The sequence below is a fragment of the Erythrolamprus reginae genome, chromosome 3 (assembly GCF_031021105.1).
Source record: "Erythrolamprus reginae isolate rEryReg1 chromosome 3, rEryReg1.hap1, whole genome shotgun sequence".
Taxonomy (NCBI): domain Eukaryota; kingdom Metazoa; phylum Chordata; class Lepidosauria; order Squamata; family Dipsadidae; genus Erythrolamprus; species Erythrolamprus reginae.
In genome coordinates this window covers 235,407,142-235,419,447 of record NC_091952.1, presented here as the reverse complement: position 1 = coordinate 235,419,447, position 12,306 = coordinate 235,407,142, and the positions used below count along the sequence as shown (strand labels likewise).

Below are 12,306 nucleotides of genomic sequence, written 5' to 3'. Positions count from 1 at the left end.
TGTTCATGGATTTTGAAGTCTCTGAAAGATATACAGTGATACCTCATCTTACAAACGCCTCGTCATACAAACTTTTCGAGATACAAACCTGGGATTTAAGATTTTTTTGCCTCTTCTTACAAACTGTTTTCACCTTACAAACCCACCACTGCCGCTGGGATGCTCCGCCTCTGGACTTCCTTTGCCAGCGAAGCACCCGTTTTTGCACTGCTGGGATTCCCCTGAGGCTCCCCTCCATGGGAAACCCCACCTCTGGACTTCCATGTTTTTGTGATGCTGCAGGGGAATGCTAGCAGGGGAGTCCCAGCAGCGCAAAAACAGGCGCTTCTCTGGCAACGGAAGTCCAGAGGTGGGGTTTCCCAAGGAGGGGAGCCTCAGGGCAATCCCAGCAGCGCAAAAATGGGCACTTTGGCTGGCAAAAGGGGTGAATTTTGGGCTTGCATGCATTAAACACTTTTCCATTGATTTCTACGGGAAACATTGTTTTGTCTTACAAACTTTTCACCTTAAGAATCTTGTCCCGGAACCAATTAAGTTTGTAAGACAAGGTATCACTGTATTTGTAGTCTGCTAATTTTGAGAATAGTCTGTCAAACCTTTAAGACTTGTGAAGTTTCTAGAAAGTAGACACTTTTCAATAATTCTTTATTATTGTGTTGCTGATTCAAAGTACGTGAACTTTGTTAATGTTCTATTTTTATATCAGAATCTGCTAACAAAGGATACATTTATTTTGTCATTGTTAAGTTTTTTAACTTTCCGCAGCTATAGGTTTGGACTCCTGCCCTGAACCTCAGATCCCAAATAGTGGAATTAAGATTGGCGATAGATACGTGGTGGGAGATGTCGTTTCGTTCCAGTGTGACCAAGGATATTCTCTCCAGGTAGATTTTTTTTTCAAATTCAGATGTATTATAATATGTTATTGTTTCTGTAACCTATCTCAAAACAAAGCTATTATTTGAAAGGAAAATATACAAATTGATAAAGATTGAATTTTCTGGAAGTTACCATGACTCCTTCAAAATATTGTTGGACCCAAAACACGTGAAAGGTTACTTACTCATAGACACAGTTGTTTTAAGACACAGTTGTGACAATGTCATGAATCTTTGTAAATACCAGTAGCATTTAGGGCAGAAAAACATAGAGAACCACAATGTGTAGAATATAGGTACAGGGAAAAAAGAAATAAGGGATCTACTAAAATAGTTTTATGTTCATATTTATTTTTTTCTATGTCTGTTTGTCTATTCTTTATCTATCTGTCTGTCTATCTATCTATCTATCTATCTATATACAGTATCTATCTATCTATCTATCTATCTATCGATCTTCCATCTATCGATCTATCAAGCTATCAATTGATTGATCTATCTCTCTATCTTCTATCTATCAATGTATCATCTACCAATTCAAAACATTTCTCTTTGTCACAAAGTTAAAGCCATCAGCATACCCAACATATTCACCAAAACATTACTTGTTGGAGCTTCTGACATACCTTGTTGGAAATCATCAAGGTTTTAATAGAATCAAGATTTCAATAGAATCAATATTGTAATAAAATCAAGATCATGTGGGGTGTTAATACCATTTTATAATTCATTGGTAAGGCCAAATGTGGAATATTGTACTTGATAACCACGATGTAAAAAAAATATTGAGACTCTATAAAGAGTACAAAGAAGAGCAACAAAGATAATTAGAGGACTGGAGGCTAAAACATATGAAGAATAGTTGCATGAACTGGGTATGTCTAGTTTAATTAAAAGAAAGACTAAGGAAGACATGATAGCAGTATTAAAGTATCTTAGGGGCTGCCACAAAGAAGAGGAAGACAAACATTTCTCCAAAGTACCTGAGGGTGGGAAAATAAGCAATGGGTAGAAACTAATCAAGGCTAGAAGGAACCTAGAACTAAGGAGAAAATTCCTGGCAGAACAATTAATCAAGTGGAACAACTTGCCTCCACTAGTTGTGAATGCTCCAATGATGTAAGTGTTTAAGAAGGGACTGGAGAGCCACTTGTCTGAAATGGTATAGGGTTTCCTTCCTAAGCAGAAGGTTGGACTAGAAGACCTCCAAAGTCTTTTCCAACTCTGTTATTCTACATTCTATAACTAGTTCTATTTCTATATATGGTTTTGATTTGTTTTAATTAAGATTACTGCATGATTGTTGTTTCCATATCCCTAAGTGAAATAGTTTGGAATGTGAAAATCATATTTTACATGATTCACAGAAGACCATCTGATCAGTTGTCCAAATGATAGCTAAGAAAATATTTCTCATTATACTCCATGATTACACTTGCCATATTCCATCAGTTCTGCACCATCACTAGCTTTATTCTTTGCCATTTGGCATATATGTTAAAGTTCAGTAAAGCAACATTGTCTATGCAATCAGCTCCCTAGATAGCAAGACCAGAATTTGGAAACATAGGAGGCATCCAATGGAGATTTTTATGCCAACGACTTGCTAATGTTGTTACAGCAAACCAGACCATAATCTGCCATGCTAATGAGACCTCGGCAGACAGTTTGGCTCCCAGGTTTACATCTCAGTATGCAAATTAGGATGCCATTTTTTTTGTTATGCATAATAAAAGGTAGAACAGAACTGTTACTTTGATAATTTTAAAATGTTTTGTCATTTTATAGGGACATTCGCATATCACCTGCATGCCTGGACCAGTTAGAAGATGGAATTATCCTATTCCAATTTGCTTAGGTATATTTTTCAAATACTGTATACACTTTAAAAACAAAAGAATATGGGACAACTAAGCAGATATTGGAGATTTATTGGGAGTTTTATGGTGTCAGGACGGAGGGAGTTTCACGATGTGAACAGAATACATTGCATTTTTAAATAGTTATGCTTTTTCCAAACATAAATAAAAGCATTGTGGTGACTCAAGTTTGATACATTATGAAATACAAAGGGACTCTATAATGTAATAAAGAGTAGAGAGTGCTCTATTCAGTATTTCAACCCCTTTTCCTGTTATGCTTTTTCATTTTCCACTTCCTTTTCTACCTATGTGACAGTTGTGCAGAGGAGATAGGGTTTGTGGCTAAATTTGCATCAAAAGAGTAAGAAACTATAAACACTGCTCTCTGAAGACACTCAAATAAAATGTATTAATGTAAATAATTGCCTAGTAGGGAAAAAAACATTCTTTTGTGTGCATTTTTAAAAAAACAATTTGACCATTTTGAAATATGTGGACTTCAGCTCCAAGAATTCCAAGCCAGAGCTCTCAGAATTTTGAAAACTGAATTCTACACAACCAGGAAAAGAGAATATAGTTTAAATGAAGTTCCCCCCCCCCTCCTCTCTCATTTGTAGCACAATGTGGTGGTTCCATGTCAGACTTCAGTGGTGTGATCCTTAGCCCAGGATTTCCCGGGAATTATCCCAGTAGTTTGGATTGTACATGGACTATCAAGCTTCCTGTTGGTTTTGGTATGTCTTATTCCATTTACTACCATTTAGCAGAAGTGAGGTCCTATTAAATATTTATTTATTCTTTATTTTTATTCATTTATTTTAGGTTGTCAAGCATCTATGAAAAAAACAATTATAAATATGAACATAACATATAAACATATAAGTATAAACAGATAAAATATATGTATAAGAAATGTGTACAAGTAATGGGGAAATGTTACAGGGATGTTAGGTATGCGGGTGCGCTTATGCATGCCCACTTAAAGACCTCTTAGGAATGGAGTGAGGTCCACAGTAGACAGTTTTAGGTTAAAGCTTTGGGGATTTGAGGATATAACAATAGAGTCAGGTAGTATATTCCAGATGCTGACACTCTGTTGCTGAAATTGTATTTTCTGCAATCGAGCAGTTTACTTTGACTTTGTATTTTTGCTTTCCCCATGTATTGTTGGGGTTGAAGCTGAAGTAGTCATTAAAAGTAGGACATTGTAGCAAACAATTTTGTGTACTAAGCTTAGGTCTGACCATAGGTGGCATAGTTCTAGGTTGTCCAGGTCCAAATTTTTAAGCCTGATGGGCAGTGATGGCACAAGGTATTCTATTGCAAACAGAGGAGTGGAGTACTCTTCTCGTGAAATGCCTCTGGACTCATTCAATTGTATTAATGTCCATTATACAGTGTGAATTCCAGGCAGATGAGCTGTATTTGAGAATTGGTCTGGCAAAGGTTTTATATGATTTTGTAAGATTTTAAATGTGATCCTCATTTAAAACTAGGCATAGCAACTATACTCTATTTACCAAGTTATGTCTTCTCACCATGCATGGTTTGAACATGAATTTATGCTGAAATTGTTTGTAGCATCCAGTTGAACATGAATTTATGCTGAAATTATTTCTAGCATCCAGTTTTATGTTTTGTCTGCTCATTTCAAGGAGATTTATAGGCATTGAGAACAATTTTCCCTAACAGTCAGGTGTATCAGAAAGTGGAATTTATTTATTTGGATTTATATGCCGCCCCTCTCCGAGGTCTCGGGGTGGCTCACAGCATATACAAAAAACAAAACAATAATATGAATCCAATTAATTAATTAATAAATAATGCTACATTAAAAATTTTGAATAATTTGAATATAACAATATTGGAAATGCCCTACTGGATTAACCCATAGGCATATATACTCCACTATTATTTGATACACTATGGACAATTGGATATACTTAGATCTGTTTTACAACCTTGAAAAACTTTAAAATGAATAGACTTCAACTCCTAGAATTCCCCAGCCAGAAAGTCTACACACCTTAAAGCAACTGATGTTGTGAAACAGTGACGTGGGTAGCTCTGAAGCCTAGATTGAAAAGTTTTTTTTTCCCACAGTCAGTTTCAGGAAAAACTATTAAGGCATGCTTGCTAAATCAGGCATTGTGGAATTTTAGACAGTTTGACAAAAGTGAATGGCTTTGTGCTCAGTTCAGGTGGAATACTTAAAGGTACTTTTTCAAGAAGCAACTGGACTTTCTGATTTGTCTTTGAAGATGTGTTGCTTCTTCAAAGAAACATCTTCAAAGAAAAACCAGAAAGTCCAGTTGCCTCTTAAAAAAGCACCTTTGGGACAACTATGAGCTGGATGACTGAGAATCTCCATAGACATTGAACATTAATGGTCCTCTCTCTACTTTGGTGTGCCAGTTCAGCTCTGGCTAGGGTATTTTTACTCTTCTGCTTTATGTAGTTTGAGGTGGGGGAACACAACCTGGATCTTGGAAGGGAAGGAGTTATTCTACATTGGATGATCCAATAGGTATCTGGGGCTTATTGGCTACTGGGGTTGGCTTTGGCAGTAGACAAGTTGTGTACTTTCAAAGTCAGATACATTTGGTTAGTAGAGCTTTTCTGAAGATACAAAGCTCCAAGACAATAAAACATTGCTTGCGGCATTGCTTCATATTAAAGGACTTTTGTTTTGTTTTGTTTTAATTTGATATTTGGTACATTTCAAAAACCCCTAGTTCAACCCTGAGCTACAAATATTCGAATGCCTCATATATTGAAAACAAACAGAAATTCTATTTGGTCGTCTATTCTAATAGTGGAGTATCTTCCTGGATTATAGCATAGGTAGTCCTCAACTTAAAGCCATTGGTTAAGGGAGTTTGTTCCATTTTACATCCTGTTTTCCTAGAGTTGTTAAGTGAAGCAGTGAAGTTGTCAAGTTAGCACCTTGGTTGTTAAGAGAATGTGGTTTCCCCATTTGACTTTGCTTGTCAGAAGATCACAAAAGGGGATCACATGATCCTGGAACACTGCAACCATCGTAAATATGAGTCAGTTGCCAGGCTTCAGAATTTTGATCACCTCTCTATGAGAATACTGCAGGGTGAAAGTGTGAAAGTGTGAAAAATGGTCATAAGTCACTTTTTCAGTGTCGTAACTTTGAATGGATGTAAATCAAAGACTGTTTGTATTAATATTACAATGTTAGATTTTATCCTATTGATTTAAAACAACAACAACAATATTTTCAGGTGTGCACTTGCAATTTGTGAACTTTTCAACGGAGACAATCCATGATTACCTGGAAGTTAGAAGTGGATCACCCGATGTTAGCACCGCAATTGGTAGACTCAGCGGAACTCAGCTACCTTCTTCCCTTTTCAGTACAACGCACGAAACCAGCTTATATTTTCATAGCGATTATTCTCAGAACAAACAAGGATTTCATATTATGTATCAAGGTGTGTGATGACCTATAACCTTTTTTTGTTGTTGTTATAAATTTTCATAATATTTAAATGCAAAGCACATTATTAAAAATGGCAAGAAGCTATAGAAATGTAAAGAACGGCTTGTTTTAGTCTTTGGTTCACAGTGATTTCATTTAAGGAAATCATAGGATAAAATAAAGTGAAATAAAATAGACCATTAAGTCCATTATCCCAAATTATAGCATTATCAACAGATTGCAGTCTCGTTTGTGTTTGAAGTGATTTACGATGTTACTTACTAATTGTGTCTTGTGGTAATTTGATCCACTATTTACTTTAGCATGTAATCACACACACACCACACAAACATGCAATAGTACAGTTAAAGAAGTCAAACAAAAACCTCTCAATTCAAAAGAACATTTTCTATGAAGCCTGGTTGTTGTTGTTTTCGTCACCGGTTTTATCCAAGTTGGCAGTTCTCATAAGATATTACGTAAATGGATGATTTCAGTATTTGAGGTTAAATAAGATTTGCATTATAAATAGGTTTTCATGTGTCTCCCATTGAATTCGACTCACTATGAATATGTAAACCCAAAGAGCTTTTCAAACACTGCATAGGTGTTGTGTCCAAGGGGGATATACCATTATTGCCAGACCTGCCATAACTTAATCCTTTCAATAAAACCGATCTTTGGCTCTATTTGTTGAGAAAAGTATAATTTATTAGATATGAAGTGTATTTCAATACAGTAATGCAAAGCCAGAACTGAAAACATAGAATAAGATGCCTTCAATTCTATGACATCATTCAAATATTTTGTTTTAAAGTACAGTGGTACCTCGGTACTCGAACGCTTCCTTTCTCGTACATTTCGGATAACGAACAAAATTTTCGGCAAAAATTTGCTTCGGTATCTGAACAAAAATTCAGATACCAAACAGCCAGAGAAAATTTTGTTCATTATCCGAAATGTAATCCCGGCAACTTCAGGGGGCTGAGGAGCTCTCTAAGAGCTCCAAGCTGCAGAAAAGGTGGGGGCTGCTGCAATCTTGGCAGCTTCTGGGGACTCCTTTCCTCATTGCTTCCTTTTATTACCTGTAAGGAGCTTCAAAAACTTTCTCCTTCCCTGTGGCTGCAACAGCAGCGATTTCCCTTCCAGTAGCAAGAGCGCCGGGAACGTCACGTAATGAGATGGCTCCGGCGGCTTCATCATGTGACGTTCCCGGCGCTCTTGCTACTGGAAGGGAAATCGCCGCTGTTGCAGCCACAGGGAAGGAGAAAGTTTTTGAAGCTGCTTACAGGTAATAAAAGGAAGCAATGAGGAAAAGAGCCCCCCAAAGCTGCCGGGATTGCAGCAGCCCCCACCTTTCCTGCAGCTTGGAGTAGCGAATTTATTTATCCCATTGGAAATAAAGAAAATAGATTTAATTGGTTCCCAGCGAGTTAACAGGGGCTGGGAACCAATTAAATCCATTTCCATTATTTCCTATGGGATAAATAAATTCGGTACTCGACCAAATCGGTTCTCGACCACACTTCTGGAACGAATTGTGGTTGAGTACCGAGGTACCACTGTATAAAGATATGGTATTAGGAATATCCTATAGTTATATGAGCACTGTGTTCGTATTTTAGAAAGAGAAGCACACAGAGATATCTTTCAAGTCTGTGGTACACCAATATATATCTATATATTTTCTCCCCAGCATATCAATTGCAAAGTTGTCCTGATCCACGTCCCTTCCGAAATGGATTTGTTATTGGAACTGACTTTACTGTAGGACAGACTGTTTCATTTGAGTGTTTTCTTGGATATACTTTAATTGGAAATTCAGCCCTTACTTGTCTTCATGGAATCAGTCGAAACTGGAACCATCCTCTTCCAAGGTGTGAAGGTATGTTTTCAATAGGTAGGTAGGTAGGTAGGTAGGTAGGTAGGTAGGTAGGTAGGTAGGTAGATAGATAGATAGATAGATAGATAGATAGATAGATAGATAGATAGATAGATAGATAGATAGATAGATAGACAGACAGACAGACAGACAGACAGATAGATGGCAGACAGACACTTTCTTATTATTTGTTATGTTTAGTTTTGATTTTTTACAGCACCAGCTATTAAAAACTCAAATATTGTAATTTAAATCCAATCTTTGAAAAAAAACAAGTATAGTTAACCGATGGAAAGCAGGATAGAGATGTATACAGTGGTTTGCTGTTGAAGAACAGAATGATATCCAAGGAAATGAGAAGAAAATTGCTTAAGGGGAACAGCAAGTATTTCAAAATCTGTTCTCTGATTGATTACAAATCATATTCATTAGTACTACACTAGTGGGATGTCCAATTTTAAAGATCTATATTACATTTTGTTATGTGCAATAAGCCAAGTACATCGTTTTATATTAATATTCCTCCTGCAAATAAACTATAGCAATTTTAGTCAGACTGAATAAAATTGACTGACTGGTATTGGAAGCAGCTTTGTGAATTCTAACTTTATTATATTGCATATAAGAAGGGGTAAGAAGATCTAAACCTCATCCTATGTATCTCTTAGATCTGGTTTCAATCTGGTTTAAATTCTTAATATGTCTAGTTTTAATGTTTCAACATTTGATTATTTTTCTATGTGTTTTGTGACTTATAAGCTCCACAGAGTCACCTTATAAGGGAGATGGACAATTATTAATTATTAAAAAATATTATTATTTCATTAATTGCTATCTCCCTTATAAGGTGACTCTAGGCAGCTTATAAGTTACAAAACAAGTAGAAAAATAATCAAATATTAAAACTACTAATGTAATTAATTAATTAATTAATTAATTAATTAATTAATTAAATGTGATACTACTATTTGTCATTTTGCAGAGACAATTTCTTTTTCCTCCCACTTTTTGTTTTATATATTATTAAACCAAAAATGAAAAGAAAAGACCTCTGCAAAATGACAAATAGTAGTATCATATAGTAGTATATGAAACTCTTGGCATATTCGGGTTTCTTCCTGTGTAAGTTTCAGCGATTCCTGGCGACGCTTCTGCGAGGTCCCAGTCATCATCTTCAGGCTTGTGGTTTTGGCCTTGTGTACACCCTATTACAAGGCCAAAAGCACCAGCCCGAAGATGACGAGTGGAACCTCGCGTGAAGTAGAGGAAAGGTTTTTTTTAATGTATTTAACGAGTATTTGGACTTTTAAAACTCACCCTTTGCATTAAACAGTCATTCTATAATGTTTCTCACTTGGAACTACATGTGATATCCTACCAGTTTCTTTAATAGAGTACAGTAGTACTGTAGAAGAGTTTTATGCATTTTTAATGGATTTAAAAGTTTCAATGGAAAACCCATGAAGTAGCAAATCCATGAAAGATGAATCGCGAAGTAGCGAGGGATTACTGTATGTGTGTGTGTGTGTGTGTGTTTGTGTGACATGTTTTTTGCTGAATTTGAAAATTAAGATAAAATTTGAAAAAAAATGATATATATATTTGTGTTTTTTCTGTCGGATCACCCTGGTATATTGAAAGAGCATCACAGCTCCTTTTTGCCTCTAGGCCCAACCCAGGGCCATTTCAAGGCAGTTAATTTATTCATAGCCGACCAACCATATTCTGTATGTATCACATGTTTTTGCTACATTTAATATTATTTTATGAAGTTAAGGTACAATTGATTTTTTAAAAATAGGGTTTCTAAAAACCCATAATATGTGTTTTAGTTTTATTTTGCTTTGGGGGGAAGCTGTCTATATTTGGGGAAATTTGTGATTTGGTTTTGTTCTTTTTATACTAAAGCAATAAAATATATCTTTTGCTATTATATATTTTTTAGAAAATTCATAAATATTTTGAAATTACTACTCCTTCCTTCCTTCCTCCTTTTCTCCCTCTCTCCCTCCTTCCCAATTCCCTTCCCCTCCCCTCCCTCCCTCTTTCTTTACTCATAGCTCTTTGTGGAGGAAACATAACTGCTATGAATGGTACAATATATTCACCTGGCTACCCTGATGAATACCCAAATTTTCAAGACTGTTTTTGGCTTGTAAGAGTACCACCAGGAAATGGCATTTATATCAATTTTACTGTTCTTCAAACAGAACCAATATATGATTTTATAACAGTTTGGTAAGCAAAAATTACCATATTTTAAAAAAATTATGCAGTAAATCATGCATAGGAACAAGCAAAATTACTGAAATAAAATTCAAAATTACTGAATAAAAATTACTGTTTTGACAAGTCAGATTTTTGACCATTTAAATTTTGGTTTACTATTCTAAGTATTCTATAAGAATGTTGTCCCAACTAGTAAGCACATTATTAATATTGTTTACTGGAAGTTATAGTTAGAATTACAGTTAAGATTTTCTGCAGTTTCTTTGAAAAATGTATCTCTAGGATTTCATGTTTATAAAACTTATATGATGAATTCTATAAATTTGTGTTCCAAAGACCAAACTTATTAATACAGGATCACTGGAAAAAAATTCCACCTACTTGTGCTAAAACATTTTTAAGATTGATACATCACTGTGAAATACTTGTTTCTCAATCAAAATTTACATTTATTTCTATAGTTCACACATATTTAACATATTGCATCATTGGAGTTCTTTCTCTGCTGTGCAAATGAATTTAAAATATAATATGCCTAATGTCTCCTTATTTCAAATGTATGAAAAAAACATAGTTCAGACCTCTATCATCTATCTATCTATCTATCTATCTATCTATCTATCTATCTACCTACCTACCTACCTACCTACCTATCTATCTATCTATCTATCTATCTATGTACTGTATTTATCTATCCATCCATCCATCCATCAACGTATCTATCTATCCTCTATCTATCTAGATTTTTTTTATCATTAAATATTAACTTCTAACCATTGAAATTTAGGATATATGTTATCTTGTATGCTGCCCTGAGTCCACTGAAGAAGGGTGGCCTATAAATATAAATAATAATAAATAGGTTTGTGTTTTAGACTTTGCAATGAACTTTTCTTATTAAATCCATGCAAAATATTTATTTTAAATGGTAAAAAAAAAATTACACAATGATTACTAAACAAACATAAAGCAAACCAAATATGTATTTGATATGTTAATATTACAGAAAACAACAACAAATATTTATGTAAATTAACATAAAACTGTCTAACAACTCTATAAGTGTAGTTTTCAGAATATCAAACATCTATAATATATACAGTATTAGAAATTCAAAATGTGTTCTCTGTGTGTGAGAGAGAGAGAGTGAGTGAGTGTGTAAAATACCATGTATCATATCACATAATGGAAAATAATATGAAAAGTTCAAATTACCATTAATCACATATTTGGAACAAGGGGAAAATATTATATATGCCATGTTCGAGACATTAAAACACAGCGGCCAGAGCAAAATGAGAAAATAAATATTCCTATAAATACAATATATCAGGGGTAACAGAAAATAGTTATAAACAAAAATAATGGAATTGAACTTTAGCTAAATGCAAACAACGGTGTGCTCAGTCTAGGATGTTTGCTTTGTATGATAATTTATTATTTGGATTTATTTGGATTCCAAACATATTGTGCTTTCCAGGAATTACCTCTGCACATCTGTTGATGTACATCTCTACATTTCAGCGTACATTTCATCTCAAATTCCATTGTAATGAAAAAGAAAAATAATGTAAAGGCAAACAGAAGCTCTTTATGAATTTAGCCTCTTGTGACTTAGTTGATAGAATTACTTGCTTTCTTGCTGTCATTTCACTTGTGATGTGGCTTAAATGTTTACTTAAAGCAAATGGAAATTTATTTAACTGTAAGATTTCTCTTTCCTTCCTTCCTTCCTTCCTTCCTCTCTCTCTCTCTCTCCTCCCCCTCTCTCCCTCTTTCTCCCTCCCTCCCTTCTCTCTTTCTTTTTCTCTTCTAGGGATGGACCTGAGCAAAATTCACCACAAATCGGTCAATTTAGTGGCAACACTGCATTGGAATCTGTCTATAGCACCTCAAACCAGGTTCTAATAAAGTTCCATAGTGATTTTACAACAAGTGGCTTCTTCGTCCTTAGTTACCATGGTGAGTTTCACACACCGAAAAGATGTTTGTGCATGTGTATTCTTT

General features: G+C 35.0%; 1 protein-coding gene across 1 annotated transcript in view; it reads left to right on the top strand.

Annotated features, from left to right (window-relative positions):
- Window positions 1-12,306, top strand: part of CSMD3 (CUB and Sushi multiple domains 3) — a 615,639-nt gene that overhangs the window by 474,624 nt on the left and 128,709 nt on the right. The window contains 7 exon segments of the mRNA XM_070748648.1: window positions 766-884; window positions 2,667-2,736; window positions 3,358-3,474; window positions 5,992-6,201; window positions 7,885-8,073; window positions 10,131-10,308; window positions 12,116-12,261. Of these exon segments, the coding sequence (XP_070604749.1) occupies window positions 766-884; window positions 2,667-2,736; window positions 3,358-3,474; window positions 5,992-6,201; window positions 7,885-8,073; window positions 10,131-10,308; window positions 12,116-12,261 (1,029 nt within the window).